The sequence below is a fragment of the Nerophis lumbriciformis genome, linkage group LG22 (genome assembly GCF_033978685.3).
Source record: "Nerophis lumbriciformis linkage group LG22, RoL_Nlum_v2.1, whole genome shotgun sequence".
Taxonomy (NCBI): domain Eukaryota; kingdom Metazoa; phylum Chordata; class Actinopteri; order Syngnathiformes; family Syngnathidae; genus Nerophis; species Nerophis lumbriciformis.
This window is the reverse complement of record NC_084569.2, coordinates 14,131,662-14,155,582: the sequence shown is the minus strand read 5'-3', so window position 1 is coordinate 14,155,582 and position 23,921 is coordinate 14,131,662. Positions and strand designations below refer to the sequence as shown.

The following is a 23,921-nucleotide window of genomic DNA, read 5'->3' as shown; positions in this document are numbered from 1 at the left end:
GTTCCGTGTCGTTTTCCCGATGAATTGCTAGCCAGTGCGCCGTCATTGCCTCGCTCGGAGGCGGCCAGCAGCTGGAGGGCGAGCCCCGGACGATGTGGTGGATGTTTATGTCGCTTCGCTCACGCTAACCGGACCCTCTCCATATTGAAGAAGACCGCAGCGATGCTTTTGTTGCTATCGCATTAAAGCCGAAGAGGACGAGCTGTTACCGCGACAAAGAGGAAAAGGACCTCCGCTTGCGAAGTTTTGTGGTAAATTACCCGTTCTGATATTTTAACACACCGCTCGATTAATGTAGGGGATGTGTTTTGTTTTTTTAAAGAAAAGAGAATACATGTTAGTGGATTTAATAGCGATGACCCTCAGCTCCATCGTTAACATTCACCACCAGGAAGCCTGACGAGCAGATTCGTTGTCCAATCAAAAGGACGAAAAAGCCTTTTGGACCAATCATAGATGACTTAAGGCGGGCCTAGAGGCAACAAGGAAACGACTTGAGCGTTTTTTTTTGTTTTTCCAGAATTATCTTAAATGTCATTTAAAACATTTGTACGCACGTACAACACTTAAGACCTTCAGTATATCAGTATGTGGAATTAAATTATAGAATGGATTAAGCAAAGAAATCAAACAATGCACTTATATGATCCACTTCAAGAAACTGTGTTTACAAAGTACAAAGAAAAACCATGATAAACATTCTGAATTTATTAATTTTCAAAGATAATCTAACTCATCTCACCATATTAAATATAACTTACTTCACCAATTATTATTTCTTTATCTATTTTTATTATTACTTATGGAGTATATAGTGAATAAATTGAGAACAGGAAGTGAACAAAAGTGTTAGCAACTGCTATGTAAAGGAAAAGGGGTAGAATTAAATAAGCTCTGCTTCTTCCTACTCCTTTTCGAACATGTTGAATAGAGAAACTGGAAATCATGTTGTATGCATGCATGTTCCAAATAAACTCAAACTCAACTCAACTCTTTAGAAAAAGACCAACAGGTGTGCAAAATAAGATAGGTAAACTGAAAATAATAGTGTGGTGTATATATATATACCTACGCAATAATATATTTTATTTTTTTAATGTAATTGAAATACTGAGTAGGATTCTGAATTTGCAGAAACTTATTTTTTTTGCTTTGCTTCCTCTTGTGATTCTTGTCCTACACTTTTTACTGTTTTACTGTCTTATGTCATATTCCCCTACTTTCACTTCCCATTTTTGCCTTCTTTTGTTTTTGTGTAATATAACTCAAGAACTTGACTGACACTAGTAGAAACTGACTGTTTTAAACACCGTATATGTTTGATGCACGACTGCTGCTCTCGATTATATTAGTAACCGAGTGGATTAGTCTATGCGTATGTTAGGGAAAATAGTTCGAATAAACAAATATGTTTCTGCCTGCCATAACCGTCATTCTTTTTTCTAATAAGTGCACATAATCAACATTTAAAATGCACTTTTAGCATGTGTGCAATAACAATAAATGAAATAGATCACAGCACCCACGCGCCACCGCTCTCATGTGCACTCTATTGCACTATGTCTGCCTATTTAAACTTTTGGTCACTCCATACGGTCCAGATTTGATCACTTTTTAGTAATTGCACTCCTTAAAGCAGGGGTCCCCAAACTTTTTGACTCGTGGGCCGCATTAGGTTAAAAAAAATCTGGCCGGGGGCCGGGCTTTGTATATATATATATATATATATATACACCGTATTTTTCGGAGTATAAGTCGCACCTGCCGAAAATGCACAATAAAGAAAGAAAAAAACATATATAAGTCGCACTGGAGCCCGGCCAAACTATGAAAAAAACTGCGACTTATAGTCCGAAAAATACGGTATATCTGAAAGGGACAAGCGGTAGAAAAAATGGATGGATACCTATATATACTGTATACACGTTAGGTCAAGAAAAAACACAGTAGCTATTTCATCCCTACAAGCCTATATATTACATCATATATATAATAAAATCCCCTGAAGATTATATTATTATATTATATTAGATTGTATTATTATATTATATTATATATATAATATGATATAATAAAATCCCCTGAAGAGCAGGTTTCCCTTGTAGGCTTGTAGGGATGAAATAGCCTCTGTGTTTTTTCCTGACCTAACGTATATTATATATATGTAATATAATAAAATCCCCTGAAGAACAGGGAAACCTGGTATTGAGCACTTTATAGCGGATACACCACAGAAAGCTTGACTATATATATATATATATATATATATATATATATATATATATATATATATATATATATATATATATATATATATATATATTCCGAGCACGAGGATGTGACGTTATCGATGGGAAAATGCATTTTTAGACAATATGATTTGCCTGAACTGCTAGGAGACACCGAGAGTAACAAGCGGTAGTACATGGATTAGAAATGACAGATTAAAAAAAAAAATAATAAAAAAAAAATATATATACCGTATTTTTCGGAGTATAAGTCGCACCTGCCGAAAATGCATAAAAACGAAGGGAAAAAACATATATAAGTCGCACTATGAAAAAAAACTGCGACTTATAGTCCGAAAAATACGGTATATATATATATTTTTTTTTTCTTGGGACTTCTTGCGGGCCGGATTTTGGATGCTGGTGGGCCGGATCTGGCCCGGGGGCCCTGGTTTGGGGACCCCTGCCTTAAAGGATTAATCAAAGCAAGACTATAAAAAGCTAAGCTTTTTTATAAAGACCTAATCCGGGGGTCAGCAACCCGCGGCTCTTGAGCCGCATGTGGCTCTTTAGTGCCACCCTAGTGGCTCCCTGGAGCATTTTTAAAAAAGAATTAAAGATGGAAAAAGATTGGGGGAAAATCATTTTTTTGTTTTAGTATGTTTTTGTTTGAGGACAAACATGACACAAACCTTCCCTATTGTTAGAAAGCTCACTGTTTAATATGTTTGTGTGTATGCTTCACAGATGAGAAAATTTGGTGAACATCGTTTTGTCCTACTAATTTCGACGGTTCTTGAACTCACCATAGTGTGGACTGTGGCGCAACAGTTTGTTTACATGTAAAATCTTCCACTCTTTCTTTGTCTCATTTTGTCCACCAAAAGTTTCATGCTGTGCGTGAATGCACAAGCTCATCAATGCTAACACGCTATTTGGGCTCGCTGTATGTACACATTGCATCATTATTCCCCATTTGTAGGTATATTTGAGCTCATTCAATATCCTTTACTTTTATCCTCTTTGTATATACCGGTAATTTATATTTGCATGTCTCATGACACATTATCTGTATATAATATTGGCTGCATTTCAGATAGTTGTTTGTGTGCCATGTTGTTCCAGACCACAGCAAACATTACCTAGCTTGCCAAAGATTGTAGTAAATCTATTAAAAGAAGACAGCCTTAACTTGGACACACATATCTATACCTTTGGCCATTAAAAGCCAGTAATTTCCAGGAGTTATCTCACCTTCTAAGTAGCCTCTGATTTACTAATGGTTTCTAATGTAAAAATGTGTAGAATAAATATAAAATTTCAACATTTCTGTCAACAAATATTTGCTTCACCCTGCGACACATAGTCATTTTGATAGTAGGCTATTATAGCTAATATAGACACTTATGTCATGTGTTGCCTTAATTATAAAACTTATATACAGGCTTTTAGTTTTTTGCGGCTCCAGATAGATTCGTTTTTTGTATTTTTGGTCCAATATGGCTCTTTCAACGTTTTGGGTTGCCGACCCCTGACCTAATCGAATAATTGTTGCAGTGCCTTTTTGGATGTATTATTATTGGATGTATATACTATGATGGCATCCTACACATCCGCAAAATATGACTAGTAGGAGACCACATCATTTTAATGTGACCAGACACATCATTCTTTTTTTTTTTTTTACATTGAACATGAACGAAGTATTTGTTCATTAGCACATTTTGTCGCAAGGACATCTAATCTAGTTCTTCCTGTAGAGAGAGCCTCTTTATATACCGTATTTTTCGGACTATAAGTCGCAGTTTTTTTCATAGTTTGGCCGGGGGTGCGACTTATACTCAGGAGCGACTTATGTGTGAAATTATTAACACATTACCGTACAATATCAAATAATATTATTTAGCTCATTCACGTAAGAGACTAGACGTATAAGATTTCATGGGATTTAGTGATTAGGAGTGACAGATTGTTTGGTAAACGTATAGCATGTTCTATATGTTATAGTTATTTGAATGACTCTTACCATAATATGTTACGTTAACATACCAGGCACGTTCTCAGTTGGTTATTTATGCCTCATATAACGTACACTTATTCAGCCTGTTGTTCACTATTCTTTATTTATTTTATATTGCCTTTCAAATGTCTATTCTTGGTGTTGGGTTTTATCAAATAAATTTCCCCCAAAAATGCGACTTTTACTCCAGTGCGACTTATATACTTTATGTTTTTTTCTTTCTTTATTATGCATTTTCGGCCGGTGCGACTTATACTCCGGAGCGACTTATACTCCGAAAAATACGGTAGTTACAGTTACAAATTACTTCTCCTAAAAAGTAATGGAGTTAGTAAGTCAGTTACCTCATTGTAAGAGCAATTAGTTACTCAACAAAGTAACTGTAGCTGCGTTTCCATTACCCTTAGAAATGCCAATATATAAGTGCGACTTATACAGTATATGTTTTTTTCCTTCTTTATTATGCATTTTCGGCCGGTGCGACTTATACTCCGGAGCGACTTATACTCCGAAAAATACGGTAATCGTTGCAGCCCTTTTTTGGATGTATTATTATTGGATGTATATACTACGACGGCATCCTACACATCCCCAAAATATGAGTCGTTGAAGACCACAACATTTTAATGTAACCCGACACATCATTCTTTTTTTTTTTTTTTTAACATTGAATATGAAAATTAACATGAACGAAGTATTTGTTCATTAGAACATTTTGTCGGAAGGACATCTAGTTCTGCCTGTAGAGAGAGCCTCTTTATATAAATGTCTGGGTTTTGAGAAGTGGGGTACAAGTTATCTCCGGCCAGATCATTCTAATGTGGTCCACCACATAATTTTATTGTGGACCGCCACTTCATTTTATCGTGGCCTGTCCCATAATTTTAATGTGGCACCCCACACAATTCTGTGTTGAATGCCACATAATTTTACGCTGTAGGCAACATCTTTTTAATGTGGCCCCCCAAATCATTCTATGTGGTCCACCACGTCATTTATGTGGCATTCGAAAGGCTGGAAAAAACAGTAAATGTATTTGTTCTTTCAATTTTGACACATGCAAACACATATGTTCCACACTTGGATATTATATGATGTTTCAAGCATCTTTTTTGGTTATCCAAAGTGTGTGTTTGCCTGTTGTCTGTATGTGTAAATGTGAATAATGTGTTGTTTGTCTAAATGTGCTCTGTGATTGGCTGGTGACGAGTCCAGAGTGCACCTACTTTTTTTCTTTTCCCAAAAAGTCAGTTGAGATAAGCTCCAGCTCACCTGCCTTAATAAGACTTTAGATTTCCTTTTTATTGTCATTCTAATTTGAACTTTACAGTACAGATAAGAACGACATTTCGTTGCATTAGCTCCTGGTAGTGCAGGATAAAAAAGCAATAAGGTGCATATATAAATAAATAGATTACTGTACATATAAATATATTGAACTTTTTCATATGCATCCACGTTTATGGATGTATGTTGTATTGTCTTTTTTATTCCAGCGAGTTAATCCATTTTGGGGGGAATTGAGGGGATAGTTATGATGCGTTCAAGAGTAGTTGTATAGAAAATGGGTAATGCATGTACGATTGAACTTGCAACTCAAATATTGCTCTTTTTTTTCTAGAGCGGTGCATGCTTCAAGATGGCTATCATGCGGCAGTTTGGGCTCTTGGTGTGGAAGAATTATCTTCACCAGGTAAGTTGGAGAAAGGTGACATTCTTTCCAACTGTGCAATTGTCTCATGTACTGTAGCTGTTTCAACAGTGCATTCCATTGTTATTGTTTTGTCAGCCAGGAACTGGTTTATTCTACTTGTACCCAGTCTACCTGCAGTATATGCAAATATTGGTGTATAATAGGTTTTTTCTAGACCTGTGTCATTAAAGGGGAACATTATCACCAGACCTATGTAAGCGTCAATATATACCTTGATGTTGCAGAAAAAAGACCATATATTTTTTTAACCGATTTCCGAACTCTAAATGGGTGAATTTTGGCGAATTAAACATCTTTCTAATATTCGCTCTCGGAGCGATGACGTCACGTTGTGACGTCACATCGGGAAGCAATCCGCCATTTTCTCAGACACAGAGTCAAATCAGCTCTGTTATTTTCCGTTTTTTCGACTGTTTTCCGTACCTTGGAGACATCATGCCTCGTCGGTGTGTTGTCGGAGGGTGTAACAACACGAACAGGGACGGATTCAAGTTGCACCAGTGGCCCAAAGATGCGAAAGTGGCAAGAAATTGGACGTTTGTTCCGCACACTTTACCGACGAAAGCTATGCTACGACAGAGATGGCAAGAATGTGTGGATATCCTGCGACACTCAAAGCAGATGCATTTCCAACGATAAAGTCAAAGAAATCTGCCGCCAGACCCCCATTGAATCTGCCGGAGTGTGTGAGCAATTCAGGGACAAAGGACCTCGGTAGCACGGCAAACAATGGCGGCAGTTTGTTCCCGCAGACGAGTGAGCTAAACCCCCTGGATGTCTTGGCTCACACCGCTTCTACCGTCCCTTATGCCACCGAAGATGATCAAGAGAAGAATATCGACCCTAGCTTCCCTGGCCTGCTGACATCAACTCCAAAACTGGACATATCAGCTTTCAGGAAAAGAGCGCGGATGAGGGTATGTCTACAGAATATATTAATTGATGAAAATTGGGCTGTCTGCACTCTCAAAGTGCATGTTGTTGCCAAATGTATTTCATATGCTGTAAACCTAGTTCATAGTTGTTAGTTTCCTTTAATGCCAAACAAACACATACCAATCGTTGGTTAGAAGGCGATCGCCAAATTCGTCCTCGCTTTCTCCCGTGTCGCTGGCTGTCGTGTCGTTTTCGTCGGTTTCGCTTGCATACGGTTCAAACCGATATGGCTCAATAGCTTCAGTTTCTTCTTCAATTTCGTTTTCGCTACCTGCCTCCACACTACAACCATCCGTTTCAATACATTCGTAATCTGTTGAATCGCTTAAGCCGCTGAAATCCGAGTCTGAATCCGAGCTAATGTCGCTATAGCTTGCAGTTCTTTCCGCCATGTTTGTTTGTGTTGGCTTCACTATGTGACGTCACAGCAAAATGGACGGGTGTATATAACGATGGTTAAAATCAGGCACTTTGAAGCTTTTTCTAGGGATACTGCGTGATGGGTAAAATTTTGAAAAAAACTTCAAAAAATATAATAAGCCACTGGGAACTGATTTTTAATGGTTTTAACCATTCTGAAATTGTGATAATGTTCCCCTTTAAGGTGCTAAACAACAAAATAGAGAAACAGGGAAGGTAAATGATGTGCATGATGATTTGGAGCAGAACGAACGCATAACCGGTGTGATTGTGACTGGGCTCCAAATGACATGCAGGCCTTATATTAGGGCTGCTAAGAACAGAGGAGGAGAACGACATGACAGGGGTGGCCATTTTTCTGCAATCAAAGAGGTTGGATGTGGAAGTCGACAACATTGATATGCAGTCGTGGTAAAAAGTTTACATACACTTGTAAAGAACATAATGTCATGGCTGTCTTGAGTTTCCAATAATTTCTACAACTCTTATTTTTTTGTCATAGAGTCATTGGAGCACATACTTGTTGGTCACAAAAAACATTCATGAAGTTTGGTTCTTTTATGAATTTATTATGGGTCTACTGAAATTGTGACCAAATCTGCTGGGTCAAAAGTATACATACAGCAATGTTAATATTTGGTTACATGTCCCTTGGCAAGTTTCACTGCAAAAAGGCGCTTTTGGTAGCCATCCACAAGCTTCTGGCAAGCTTCTGGTTGAATTCTTGACCACTCGTCTTGACAAAATTGGTGCAGTTCAGCTAAATTTGTTGGTTTTCTGACATGGACTTGTTTCTTCAGCATTGTCCACACGTTTAAGCCAGGACTTTGGGAGGGCCATTCAAAAACCTTAATTCTAGCCTGATTTAGCCATTCCTTGACCACTTTTGACGTGTGTTTGGGGTAGGGGTGTAACGGTACACAAAAATTTCGGTTCGGTACGTACCTCGGTTTAGAGGTCACGGTTCGGTTCATTTTCGGTACAGTAAGAAAACAACAAAATATACATTTTGGTGTTATTTATTTACCAAATTTGCAAAATCTTCCACCAAAAATATTTTTCTTAGTGGAATATTTGATGTGAAGTAATCGGAACCTTAATAGGTCAATAATTCATAATAACATTGATTTTGATTCAATATTATGTTTTGAGCAATGACAGTTTGAAAGAAGAAAAAAAACAGCTTCGTTTTATTAGTCAACATTGCAACTTTTTCTAAATTACATTTCACCTTTAAGCTTTTTTATTTCACTTTTGTTATGTTTTTGTTTATTTTAATAGTATTTTTAGAATGTGCCGTGGGCCTTTAAAACATTAGCTGTGGGCCGCAAATGGCCTCCGGGGCACACTTTTGACACCCCTGCTATAGATAATAAAAAATTAAATCTGATAAATCTGTGGATAAAAAGCAGAGCCTGGCGACGCATGCGTGTTTATCATAACTCCCTCGCTCTCTCTGTCTCTGCCCCTCCCTTAAGAATGCTGCTGCGCGCACAATTTGTTTTGTTTTTAACCCCTTCTTAACCCTGAACGTACATTGAAAATACACGCAACCCTAACTCAAAATGCATTTGAGGCATTTAAGAAACTCCGCCCTGACAGCTCCGCAAAAGAGGACATGGCCGATGAAAAGAGGACGTATGGTCAGTCTATCGTAGCCCGTTAGGTGCGAGCATGCCGTGTGTTGTGCCTCGGTGTGCATTGTTTACACAACGTGCGTTACCCTACTTAATATGTCCGTGTGGAAACTCGTTCGGTACACCTCCGAACCGAACCGGAATCCCCGTACCGAAACGGTTCAATATAAATACACGTACCGTTACACCCCTAGTTTGAGGTCATTGTCCTGTTGGAACACCCAACTGCGCCCAAGACCCAACCTCCGGGCTGATGATTTTAGGTTGTCCTGAAGAATTTGGAGGTAATCCTCCTTTTTCATTGTCCCATTTACTCTCTGTAAAGCACCAGTTCCATTGGCAGCAAAACAGGCCCAGAGCATAATACTACCACCACCATGCTTGACGGTAGGGTGTGGTGTTCCTGGGATTGAAGGCCTCACTTTTTCTCCTCCAAACATATTGCTGGGTATTGTGACCAAACAGCTCAATTTTTGTTTAATCTGACCACAGAACTTTCCTCCAGAAGGTCTTATCTTTGTCCATGTGATGTCAAGCATGTGCTTCAATCACTCTATCACAAAAAAACAAGAGTTGTAGAAATGATTGGAAACGCAAGACAGCCATGACATTATGTTCTTTACAAGTGTATGTAAACCTTTGACCACGACTGTATGCATTTCAATTTCTGCCAGGAACACCACATATACCATAATCTTGAAAAAAACAAAGTGGCATTGCTGAGACAGACAAGCAGATAAAGGAATCTATTGACTCACCTGTTATTTATGTTGCACCTTTAAAATGTCTATATCTATATCAAGTTAATAAATCACAGTGCAGGCTGCCGCCCACAAGCACGGACTATTGGCACATTTCTTGCCACTTCAAAATGGCACTTGCATAAATTCCCAATATCAGGTAAAGGTTACACAATGCAGCAAATATTCCGATATGCACCTGCGTGCTTGCTCTTTGTGTGAGTGTTTTCGTGAGGCTGTCGCTCCATTCAAGCTTTATCAAATCTCCGCGGCTTTCCCTTGTGGCTGCCCGGAGACTGGGAAGGAAAAACAATGCAGATTTTAGCTGCACAACAGACATTCGCTTTGCCTGTTTAATCCCATAATTTTAAAACACCAGTCATTTATTATCACATTTGCTTTCTTTGTTTTGACTTTCAACTCTGCATGATTTACCAGTTACCCGATCTGGTATTTCTGGGTTGTCTTGTTCTGTAGCTTGTAATAAGGTTGAGTCAAAGAAAACATTGTTGCATATATATTGTAAACTAAGTATTTGATGTTCAAAACATCTTTCATGGAACAAATCCTTTGTGAAACTACATACAGTGGTCAATGATGATCAATAACGAGAAGTTAAGAGCTCAGTCTCTTGATGTAAAAAGGCATTCTGGAACCTAAAGCGCAATTTATTGTAGGATTTAGGTGACTTTATATATATTCAAATTTCTTTGTATAATTTTAATCCTGTTTGAATTACAGTATATCCGAAATATCTTCAATCCTGTGCAACCAATTCTTGTTTTTCCAAATTATCAAATAATATTTTAAATCATTAAACAGTTCTTACAAATCATTAAGGGCCCAAAATGTACTATAATTGTAGCTCTGTAGCTATCAATTATTTTAGTAATCCGTCGATTAGTTTGTGGGATAATCGAGTAATGTGATAAAACACACTTCATAGCCTCAAAGCGTATTTTGGGGAAAATATTTGAAATAAACAACTAATTTTCCTTGACAGAAACTAATCTTTTTTTTAATAAATGCACATCATCAACATTAAAACTGCACTTTTATATATATGTGCATTGTCACACCTGGGTGAAGTCTTGTCTGGTTTTCGTCTGGTTTTCATGTTTTATTTTGAAAGGTTAACTCTGTTTACCTCTGTCATTTTGATGCCCTGCTTATTCCATCGTTTATGCTTCTTGCCATGCCACGTACGTTTTTGTTCTGCTCATGTCACAGTAAGTGTTTATTTGTTTCACGTCCATAGTTTTTGCCCTAGTGCTAGTTTTGTTCTCTTAGCCAAGTTTGGACTTCCGCCTTGTGTGCGCCTTTTGTTTCTTTTGTTAGTGTAAAAATAAAAGATGTATTTACCTTCAAGCCAAGTCCAGTCTAGTTGTTTTGTATCGTGGGAAAGCAATCCGCGCAGTAATTTGCGCCGCCATAGTCCACGTACTGACATGCATTAATAATAATAATCAAAAACAACTCTTAAAGGCCTACTGAAACCCACTACTACCGACCACGCAGTCTGATAGTTTATATATCTATGATGAAATCTTAACATTGCAACACATGCCAATACGGCGGGGTTAGCTTACTGAAGTGCAATTTTAAATTTCACGCGAAATATCCTGCTGAAAACGTCTCGGTATGATGACGTCAGCGCGTGACGTCACGGATTGTGGAGGACATTTTGGGACAGCATGGTGGCCAGCTATTAAGTCGTCTGTTTTCATCGCAAAATTCCACAGTATTCTGGACATCTGTGTTGGTGAATCTTTTGCAATTTGTTAGAAAGAACAATGGAGACAGCAAAGAAGAAATCTGTAGGTGGGAAGCGGTGTATTGCGGCCGACTTCAGCAACACAAACACAGCCGGTGTTTCATTGTTTACATTCCCGAAAGATGACAGTCAAGCTTTACCATTGGCCTGTGGAGAACTGGGACAACAGAGACCCTTACCAGGAGGACTTTTAGTTGGATACGCAGACAGGGTACCGTGAGTACGCATGCAGCTGCGGCTTCCAAACATTTGATTGCTTGCCCGTACGTGCGTGCCGCTATGTGCATGTCACGTACGTAACTTTGGGGACTTTGGGGAAATATATGTGCTGTATGAACTTTGGGGAGGTGAACGGTACTTTGGGCTGTGGGATTGAGTGTGTTGTGCAGGTGTTTGAGTTTTATTGGCGGGTTATATGGACGGGAGGGGGGAGGTGTTTGTTATGCGGGATTCATTTGTGGCATATTAAATATAAGCCTGGTTGTGTTGTGGCTAAGAGAGTATATATATATATGTCTTGTGTTTATTTACTGTTTTAATCATTCCCAGCTGAATATCAGGTCCCACCCGCCTCTCACAGCATCTTCCCCATCTGAATCGCTCCCACTGCCCTCTAGTCCTTCACTCTCACTTTCCTCATCCACAAATCTTTCATCCTCGCTCAAATTAATGGGGAAATCATCGCTTTCTCGGTCCGAATCGCTCTCGCTGCTGGTGGCCATGATTGTAAACAATGTGCAGATGTGAGGAGCTCCACAACCTGTGACGTCACGCTACTCGTCTGTTACTTCCGGTACAGGCAAGGCTTTTTTATCAGCGACCAAAAGTTACGAACTTTATCGTCGATGTTCTCTACTAAATCCTTTCAGCAAAAATATGGCAATATCGCGAAATGATCAAGTATGACACATAGAATGGACCTGCTATCCCCGTTTAAATAAGAAAATCGCATTTCAGTAGGCCTTTAAGATGTTTGCCGCCACACAGATCACGACACCCACACACCACCGCTCTCTTATGTGCATTATTGCAGCAGGCTTGCGGAAACTGTTGGCAGATTCAAAGTTCCAGACACTCCATGCGGTCCAGGATTTGATATATTTTTATTAGCTACACTCATGAATCCAGAATATAACTCAAAGCTTTTTATTATCGAATCAATGGATTAATCGTTGCAGCCCTAATTAATTTCCTTGATGAGTGTATGTAAACTGTCTTTCTATGGTATGTAGTGCATGCATAAGTGTTTTTTTCTGATACATTAAAATGCATCGGGGCAGCGTTTAAAGTGAGCGAGTTTATATGGGGCCAAAAAGTTATTAGATTAGCTGTCGAGACAAAAAAAGCAATGACTTGAAATTTGATCAAATTACCAAATTAGAAATGCAGTGTGTGTTCTAAGCACTGGTCACAAGAATCCAATTATGTGTACACTGAATTGCCTCTTTTTTAATCAGCATCATTTCAAAACAAGAGCCAATGCTTGCAACACATATAATTGCTTGGAATGTTTGAAATTACACTTTTTAAAATATTTTATACTTTTTTTAATCTTTAGTCAGCTGAAAATCACTTGCTATTAAGTGAGAAGTTAAACTATTCTTCCTAATAGTGTCTCCAGGCTGCATTACCTTTTAGTTTAGGGCTGTCAAAAATAACACGTTACTCATGTGATTAATAACAAAAAAATATTGTATTATTCATGTCTATACACAGATTAATCACAGACTTAATTTGACCATAAATGCTCTTTTACCTTAACCGTGGATAGTTATCTGAAAGGCAACGCAGGTCAGCGATCAGGTCGATGCATACGTCAGTGCAAAGATGAGTGAGGAGACTGCGACTGAAAATTGATCTTCAAAATACAATATTATGGGATTTTAGATACAACTTTTGGCATGTTGTAAGCAAATAAATGTAGTGCACTCCTGTAAAACATTCAAAACATGTTTGTCCGTGACTTCCTTACAATAACATTGCAGTTGAGGACAAATATTGGGCTCTTTTTTTTAAGTTAATTTACATTTTTCAAGCAGGTCACAACCTGTGACTTATCTCAAATTAAAAGTGCGATTAATATATTTAAAAATATATCATTTGACAGCACTATTTGAAATTCTAATCTGCATTTTCTTACCTCCATCAAGAACAAGTACAAACCCCGTTTCCATATGAGTTGGGAAATTGTGTTAGATGTAAATACAAACGGAATACAATGATTTGCAAATCCTTTTCAACCCATATTCAATTGAATGCACTACAAAGACAAGATATTTGATGTTCAAACTCATAAACTTTATTTATTTTTTGCAAATAATAATTAACTTAGAATTTCATGGCTGCAACACGTGCCAAAGTAGTTGGGAAAGGGCATGTTCACCACTGTGTTACATGGCCTTTCCTTTTAACAACACTCAGTAAAAGTTTGGGAACTGAGGAGACACATTTGTTAAGCTTCTCAGGTGGAATTCTTTCCCATTCTTGCTTGATGTACAGCTTAAGTTGTTCAACAGTCCGGGGGTCTCCATTGTGGTATTTTAGGCTTCATAATGCGCCACACATTTTCAATGGGAGACAGGTCTGGACTACAGGCAGGCCAGTCTAGTACCCGCACTCTTTTACTATGAAGCCACGTTAATGTAACACGTGGCTTGGCATTGTCTTGCTGAAATAAGCAGGGGCGTCCATGGTAATGTTGCTTGGATGGCAACATATGTACCTTTCAGCATTAATGGCGCTTTCACAGATGTGTAAGTTACCCATGTCTTGGGCACTAATACACCCCCATACCATCACAGATGCTGGCTTTTCAACTTTGCGCCTATAACAATCCGGATGGTTCTTTTCCTCTTTGGTCCGGAGGACACGAACGACGTCCACAGGTTCCAAAAACAATTTGAAATGTGGACTCGTCAGACCACAGAACACTTTCCCACTTTGTATCAGTCCATCTTAGATGAGTTCAGGCCCAGCGAAGCCGACTGCGTTTCTGGGTGTTGTTGATAAACGGTTTTCGCCTTGCATAGGAGAGTTTTAACTTGCACTTACAGATGTAGCGACCAACTGTAGTTACTGACAGTGGGTTTCTGAAGTGTTCCTGAGCCCATGTGGTAATATCCTTTACACACTGATGTCGCTTGTTGATGCAGTACAGCCTGAGGGATTGAAGGTCACGGGCTTAGCTGCTTACGTGCAGTGATTTCTCCAGATTCTCTGAACCCTTTGATGATATTACGGACCGTAGATGGTGAAATCCCTAAATTCCTTGCAATAGCTGGTTGAGAAAGGTTTTTCTTAAACTGTTCAACAATTTGCTCACGCATTTGTTGACAAAGTGGTGACCCTCGCCCCATCCTTGTTTGTGAATGACTGAGCATTTCATGGAATCTACTTTTATACCCAATCATGGCACCCACCTGTTCCCAATTTGCCTGTTCACATGTGGGATGTTCCAAATAACTGTTTGATGAGCATTCCTCAACTTTATCAGTATTTATTGCCACCTTTCCCAACTTCTTTGTCACGTGTTGCTGGCATCAAATTCTAAAGTTAATGATTATTTGCACAAAAAAAAAATGCTTATCAGTTTGAACATCAAATATGTTGTCTTTGTAGCATATTCAACTGAACATGGGTTGAAAATGATTTGCAAATCATTGTATTCCGTTTATATTTACATCTAACACAATTTCCCAACTCATATGGAAATAGGGTTTGTAGTTCCTATATGCAAAGTCAGGCCCAAACAACTTATGCCAACTTCGCAGAGAAAGTTGTGTGAAAAAATTAATCCAAGCAATTATTTTTTACTTCTTAACCGCTCCAACTAAAAAGTAGAACATTTGGCAAAACGTGCACTCCTACTGTGTTGCCTGTGCGATTATTTTTCTGGCAAATACACCAAACGGTGGCGCTGTTATCATACCAAAAGGTTTGATCCCATATCTCGGATTGACTTGAAATTTCTCACACAGCTCTATAAAACACCCGTCTTAACTTTACAACGTTTAACCAAATCACCACCGAATTTGGAACATACCTGTAGGGTACTGACAAGCACATGTATCAACTTTATCGGCCAAGTTTGTTTAACACACACGCAATATGACTTGTTAGACTTTGCAGTATGTCAAATTCAATCAAGATTGGCTGAAATGCATGACCATCATGCAAAACGTTGCAGGCGAAAAATTGCCCATTAATCATTGACTATTTTTGTCAAATGATTATAAAACTTTGATGATATCTGTATTACATGTATGCGATTATGTCTTCCATAGCAATTTGACCATAACTCAAAGGATGCCACTGGTGTAATTTACAGTTAATATAGTTCACTCAATATGTAAAGCTTTAGAGTCTGTTACTTCCTATTTTCCCATTGACCTCGAAAGCCACATTTTGTTTCCTCTCAACATGTCAAACCCATGACCATACAACCCGTGACCCCTATGTTTTTCCCCCCAGAAACGTCAACTCCTGGTAACGCTGGTGGAGATCATTTTACCCCTGCTGTTCTCCGGCATCCTCATCGTGCTGCGTCAGAAGGTGCCTTTTAAGGACTTCCCCAATGCCACGGTCTACCAGAGCTACTCGGTGGACATGCTGCCCAAAAGCTTCTGGACACATTTGCAGTTGGCGTACGTTCCGGCCAACTCCAGCGTGGTGCGGCAGGTGGCGGAGGACGTGGGACGCAACCTGGTCTTATCTTCAGGTGTGTAGTAGGTTGTGGGGTAAAGGTGTGTTCTTGGTGTTTGCACACTAGCATCAAACATTTGGAGTCCTTTATACACAACTATTGTGACCATTGTTGGTTATCTTACCTTATAAAAGTACAGTTACAGTTACAAATTACTTCTCTTAAAAAGTAAGGGAGTTAGTAACTCAGTTACCTCATTGTAAGAGTAATTAGTTACACAACTAGGTAACTGTAGCTGCGTTTCCATTACCCTTAGAAATGCCATCCATCCATCCATATTCTTCCGTTTATCCAAGGTCGGGTCGTGGGGGCAGCAGTCTTAAGTAGAGTAGCCCAGACTTCTCTCCCCAGCCATTTCAACCAGCTCCTCCCGAGGGATCCTGAGGTGTTCCCAGGTCAGCTGGTAGACATAGTCTTCCCAACGTGTTCTGGGTCTTCCCCGGGGCCTCCTACCGGTCAGACGTGCCCTAAACACCTCCCTAGGGAGGCGTTCGGAACCACCTCATCTGGCTCCTCTCGATGTGGAGGAGCAGCGGCTTTACTTTGAGCTCCTCCCGGATGGCAGAGCTTCTCACCCTATCTCTAAGGGAGAGCCCCGCCACCCGGCGGAGGAAACTCATTTCGGCCGCTTGTACCCGTGATCTTGTCCTTTTGGTCATAACCCAAAGCTCATGATCATAGGTGAGGATGGGAACGTAGATCGACCGGTATATTGAGAGCTTTGCCTTCCGGCTCAGCTCCTTCTTCACCACAGCGGATCGATACAGCGTCCGCATTACTGAAGACGCCGCACCGATCCGCCTGTCGATCTCCCGATCCACTCCTCCATGGACTCGGACTTGGAGACTTAGAAATGCAAAACCTAAATATCGCAATAAAAAACTGGTAATGGAAACACCATATTTCGAAAAACCTCTCAAATATCGCAATGAGGTGGTTATTGAGACGTTGCGATATTGAAGTTTTTCACAAAAGCATGATGGAAACACTTTTTTCCGCATTTAGAGGGCATCTAAACACCGAACCGATGGGGCGCCCATGCAGGACAACCAGGGCAGACGGGTCGTTTTGGTCTCGCTTCCGATTGGTCGGCCAGGGTCGAGCGTGGCAGCACCACCGCACCGGGCTGTCTCATGGGGGCCTTCCCTGAAATAGAGGCCGACCAGCACGCTCGGAGAGACCGATTGCCCGAACAATGTTAACGGGGCCGTAAGGAAGTTGCCCTTGAGCGATCACCCGCTGCCTTCAATCAATCAATCAATCAATCAATCAATCAATCAATCAATCAATCAATCAATCAATTAACCAATCAATCAAAGTTGACTTACATAGCCCTTTATCACAAATGTCTCAAAGGGCTGCACAAGCCACAATGACATCCTCGGCTCAGATCCCACATTAGGGCATGGAAAAACTCAACCCAATGGGAACAACGAGAAACCTCGGAAGGGACCGCAGATGTGGGGACCCCCACCTGGGTGACAATGAATGCCGAGTGGATACAGTTAATAATGTGAGAGTCCAGTCCATAGTGGGGCCAGCAGGGGACCTTTTGCATGGAGACACGTCAGGGCGCAGAGACGTCACTGACTGATGCATAAGGAGTGGTCCACCCCGGGTCCCGACTTCATGTGGAAGTCCAGTCTATTGGGAAGTCAGCAGTGGATCATCTTGAATGGAGACAAGTCAGCAGCGTAGAGATGTCACCAACTGATGCATGGAGGAGTTGTCCATCCTGGGTCCCGACTTCAAACCGCTAGCACCTCATCCGTAGAGGCTGATCCGTGGTTACCTGATAACCTCTCTAAAAAGAGCTCTGTTTTAAGACTAGAGTATACAAATGAGTTTTAAGATGGGACTTAAATGCTTCTACTGAGGTAGCATCTCTAACTTTTACCGGGAGGGCATTCCATAGTACTGGAGCCCGAATAGAAAACGCTCTAAAGCCTGCAGACTTTTTTTGGGCTCCGGGAATCCCTAATAAGCCGGAGTTCTTTGAACGCAGATTTCTGGCTGGGACATATGGTACAATACAATCAGCAAGATAGAATGGAGCTAGACCGCTTAGTATTTTATACGTAAGTAGTAAAACCTTAAAGTGCACAGGAACCAGTGCAGGTGAGCCAGTATAGGCGTAGTATGATCAAACTTTCTTGTTCTTGCCAAAAGTCTAGCAACCGTATTTTGTACCAACTGTAATCTTTTAATGCTAGACATAGGGAGACACGAAAATAATACGTTACAGTAATCGAGACGTAATGAATGCATGGACAGATTTTAGCGATATTACGGAGATGAAAGAAGGCAGTTTTAGTAACACTCTTAATGTGTCTTCTATTGACGTCACGGAGCAGTCGCTGCAATATATTCCTCAAAGTGGAGTCTCGCGAGATGAGATTTTACGAGAATTACGGGTCATGACACAATACACCCTTTAGTGCAAGTCGCAAATGTACTTTATCTGTCAAGGCTGGGTTTGTTCTCCCAAAATGCAGACGGACGACTCCGGACATGGCGTGCAGGTTGGAACATTATTTATTCCACAAAATATCAAAGTAGTACGAAAAAACAGAAAACAAGTCACACTCGAAGCTAATGCTACTATTAGCATGGACTATGGACAAGAAATAAGCACATAACTTTGGCATGAAACACACAACTTAAGTAGCAGGGTTGCATTAAGCAAATAAAACTCACGTGGACAAAGCATGAAGCAAACAAACAGCATAAATGATGGCATTGCATGAAACAATGACGCCACGCCGACTGACCGGCAATGGCAGGCTTAAATAATGCCTCTGATTAGTGCTCAGGTAGCAGGTGAGCGGCCGAACACTAATCAGAGACAGGTGAACATAATTAGCAACTATGGCAACCAAAACAAACTCAGGGAGGTGCACAAACAGGAACTAAAAGAGTCCAAAACTAACAGAAAACACAAAAACATGACATTATCTACATTTTTGAAATGTAGCTTTTATTTTGTGAAAAACTGCAATGGAAACGCAGCTAGTGACGTTATTTTTAATTTCTATTTTTAATTATTTTATACGCTATGTTCGATAACATATTTAACGACGTCAAAGATGTTCATATTGACTGACTGAAGAATAAAAACACGATATACAGTGTTTTAGATCATTTGGTATTCATCTGAACTCAATAGATTGCAGTGTGCCATATGATATGCATTGAAATAAAAAAAATGGATAATGAATAAATATTCCATAAAGTAACAACATTAGTAAGTACAAAACCCAATACAGTACAGTAGAAAGACACAAAGGAAAATTTGGCCTTTAAGTAGAGCGATTTCGGAAGCCTGAAAGAACTTTAGATAAAATATTTATGTGACGGTACAGCGGGAGAAGGAGACGGCAGTGAGACAGTGAAGAGCTGTCAGCGTATTTATTAACAGCTTGAAATGTAAGTGAGGGGTCTGCGTAATCCAAATAGATGAAGTGTGACTATGTGTGGCAATTATATGTGAGTGGTTACCGGCTGGTGTTGAAGGTGCGTGTTGAAATCGAGGCGGAAGTCCAAAGACAGTCGGAAGGTCAAGAGCTGGAGCGAGGCGTCGTGGACAGTGGGCAGGCGTGAGGTCGAAGTCCAGAGGGGAACCAGGAAGACGAGACACACATCTCGACAACGAGGAAGGGCGACGGGAAGCTGGAGAACGAAACAACACGGGACACAATGAACACGACGAGAAGGGAACACAGAGAGAGGATATGCACGTGCGAGAAGGCTAGAGATGTAATGGACTTACAGTACGTGTACGAGTAGCTAGGTTCTGGCACTGGATCTCAAGATGTGCAGGCTTATAAAGGCAAGTCGCTCATCACGGGCAGGTGTGTTGATTGCTGATTCTTCGCAGCCGTGCGGAGGCGCGACCGCAGCCGAGGGGGAATGCCCGTGAGGCGGCAGGAGTATGAACTAGAGATGTCCGATAATATCGGACTGCCGATATTATCGGCCGATAAATGCTTTAAATTGTAATATCGGAAATTATTGGTATCGGTTTCAAAATGATCGGTATCGGTTTCAAAAAGTAAAATGTATGACTTTTTAAAACGCCGCTGTGTACACGGACGTAGGGAGAAGTACAGAGCGCCAATAAACCTTAAAGGCACTGCCTTTGCGTGTCGTCCCAATCACATAATATCTACGGCTTTTCACACACACAATTGAATGCAATGCATACTTGGTCAACAGCCATGCAGGTCACACTGAGGGTGGCCGTATGAACAACTTTAACACTGTTACAAATATGCGCCACACTGTGAACCCACACCAAACAAGAATGACAAACACATTTCGGGAGAACATCCGCACCGTAACACAACAGAACAAATACCCAGAACCCCTTGCAGCACTAACTCTTCCGGGACGCTACAATTTACACCCCCCGCTACCCCTTACCCAACCCCCCCCCCCCCCAAGCCCGCCCACCTCAACCTCCTCATGCTCTCTCAGGGAGAGCATGTCCCAAATTCCAAGCTGCTGTTTTGAGGCATGTAAAAAAGTAATGCACTTTGCGACTTCAATAATAAATATGTCAGTGCCATGTTGGCATTTTTTTCCATAACTTGAGTTGATTTATTTTGGAAAACCTTGTTACATTGTTTAAGGCATCCAGCGGGGCATCACAACAAAGTTAGGCATAATCATGTGTTAATTCCATGACTGCATATATCGGTATCGGTTGATATCGGAATCGGTAATTAAGAGTTGGACAATATCGGAATATCGGATATCGGCAAAATAGCCATTATCGGACATCTCTAGTATTAACCATAACAATTTACCAAGTTTTGGGCAAATAAATGAAATGCTTTCAAGTAAGACGTTCCTGAATGGCATTCTAATAATAAAATTTAATTTGTGTACAAATATTAGGGTCTTTTCTAAAGCTAATTTTAATAATGCAAGGGAGTAATCACCTGTGATTAATCACGATTAATCCAAATTCCAAAATGTGATTCTGTTTTAAAAAAGTGTCTGCATTTGGGCTTGGGGTAGCAGCAGCAGCAAGTGTCATGTTGGCATGTGATGATGTGAGGTGCGATTAGATGTGGAGAAACACTTTTTCCCTGGACATAGCGTAACTGTTCCATAAACATTCGTGCCTTTTAATTTCAATGAGCGAAAATTGGTGCCGGTACTTACAGTATGAGAACGCTACCATTGAATTTCCCCGGCTCTGACCCGTCGCAATTATCACGGGTCTAGTTATATGTCAGTCAGAGCGTGCAGTGAGAGAGCGAGAGCAGAGCATGATCCGCCCACCCAGCCAATTATCATCAGCGCATTTACAACGGCGCCATCATCACCGCCCCTGCTCTAATACCTAATGTCTGCAGAAACCTGACACCATGCGCTTCATTCAACCAAACTTCAGTAACGCTCCACTTCACATCCTCAGTAGCGGCAACGATGGGAACAATAATTAATTAAAATACTTGTTACGGGAAAAAAGAACGCTGTTATTACTAACACTGATTATGACTTGTGCCCTCAGTGTCCTCTTGAATAAACTATGTCTTCTCACTGCAACAAACAGCTCCTGGATGCTGCACTAATGTACTTCTCAGTCTCCACTTTGCTGCAGCGTTGCCCTCAGTCTTTTCTCGGATAAAATGTGTTTCGTAACTGTGCCGCACATGTTGAGAAGTAATTACATGAGACCTTCATTGTCTTCCGTTGTTGTTTATTAGCATGTCTGGTTCCGACTGATGTGTTCAATGTAGTGCGGTTTTCGCAGTTTCACATTGTGAACCGACCACCTCACACCAGTTATTAATTATAGTGTTGATTTGGCTAAATACATACTGTTGAGGTTAGAGATGTCCGATAATGGCTTTTTTGCCGATATCCGATATTCCGATATTGTCCAACTCTTAATTACCGATTCTGATATCAACCGATACCGATATATACAGTCGTGGAATTAACACATTATTATGCCTAATTTTGTTGTGATGCCTCGCTGGGGACGCTGTAGCGTCCCGGAAGAGTTAGTGCTGCAAGGGGTTCTGGGTATTTGTTCTGTTGTGTTTATGTTGTGTTACGGTGCGGATGTTCTCCCGAAGTGTGTTTTGTCATTCTTGTTTGGTGTGCGTTCACAGTGTGGCGCATATTTTTAACAGTGTTAAAGTTGTTTATACGGCCACCCTCAGTGTGACCTGTATGACTGTTGACCAAGTATGCGATTCATTCACTTGTGTGTGTGAAAAGCTGTAGATATTATGTGATTGGGCCGGCACGCAAAGGCAGTGCCTTTAAGGTTTATTGTCGCTCTGTACTTCTCCCTACGTCCGTGTACACAGCGGCGTTTTAAAAAGTCATACATTTTACTTTTTGAAACCAATACCGATAATTTCCGATATTACATTTTAAAGCATTTATCGGCCGATAATATCGGCAGTCCAATATTATCGGACATCTCTAGTTGAGGTTAATGGCGTGATTTTTGTAGACATGAAGAATGTAATAAAAGTATGTAAGGAGTACACTTTTATGGGCTTCCGTCTCCTGCTTAACGAGATGTTGGCAATAAAATGTCATAATATCAACCTCATTCTTGTGTTTACTCAGCATGAGCTGAAATTGGCTTACATGCCCAATTTAGTTCATCGTGGGAGGGGAAGCCGCTGCCCTGACACCATTCCTACTCACGGCTGAGGTGGGAATACTGGTTCCTCTGGATAATATAAACGCACCACGCCCTGCTCTCGACTCACCCGAGAGTTTATTCAGGAAAAGGCAGGACGCTCTAATGTGTTGCTGTGCTGCGTCCTTTCTTAGCAGCTCTGTGTTCCTCAGCACAGTCTGACTCTCACATTGACAGACAATTAGCTGCAGTGTGCAGATGTCATCCTGCACACACCACGAGATCTTAGTAATGAATAATTAATCCGGCCCCACCACCGTTCACGGGGGCAAGTAATTATAAGACTGTGGGTTAGCACGCTGTGCTCACACGGCAGAGAACTGAAGTGGCACCACGGTGTTCCGCGTAATATCAGGGTAGTGCTTGGAAAGAAAAAATGGTGCTATTTAAAATGTCACTGTGTACTTGACATAACAAAATGAAAAAAAAGAAAAAAAAAGAACTAAAAGTCATGGTTTTGTAACGTCTTTATTTTTTGTTTTTTTTCCTGGGTATATTGTGAAATGCGATTTGCTACGTTGCATAATCTTAAATCTGATTTAGTTTAAAGTACATGCCCCAGTACATGCCCCGGCTTGTTCTAAACTGCTGAGAGACCTTGTTGTGTGTCTTGGCTCCAACATTTTTAAACAATAGTTGACTAATGTAGTGGTTCTCAAACTTTTTTCTCCAAGTCCCACCTCAGAAAGAACTTAGCTCTCAAAGTACCACCATAATGACCAACATTAAAATACACTAGCGTAATAGGCCCAAGTATTCATTAAAAACAAAGCCCAGTGTATTTAATATTTTGAGCCTGATTGTAATTTATTTATTTATATATCTTTAATTATTTATTTATGGATCTGTATCGCTCTGGATAACCTGCCTCAAATTCTCACCGGCATTGAAAGTAAACAGGTTTTTAAAAGGAAAGTAATATTTTATCTGAGTCTGTAAATTACAAACCCCGTTTCCATATGAGTTGGGAAATTGTGTTAGATGTAAATATAAACGGAATACAATGATTTGCAAATCCTTTTCAACCCATATTCAGTTGAATGCACTACAAAGACAAGATATTTGATGTTCAAACTC

At 40.3% G+C, this 23,921-nt stretch overlaps 1 protein-coding gene across 1 annotated transcript in view; it reads left to right on the top strand.

Moving 5' to 3' along the window:
- Positions 1–23,921, top strand: part of abca3b (ATP-binding cassette, sub-family A (ABC1), member 3b) — a 110,097-nt gene continuing 86,176 nt past the window's right edge. The window contains exons 1-3 of the mRNA XM_061974175.2: positions 1–251; positions 5,870–5,941; positions 15,940–16,186. Of these exons, the coding sequence (XP_061830159.1) occupies positions 5,888–5,941; positions 15,940–16,186 (301 nt within the window). The 5' untranslated portion in view covers positions 1–251; positions 5,870–5,887. The remainder of the gene's footprint in view (positions 252–5,869; positions 5,942–15,939; positions 16,187–23,921) is intronic.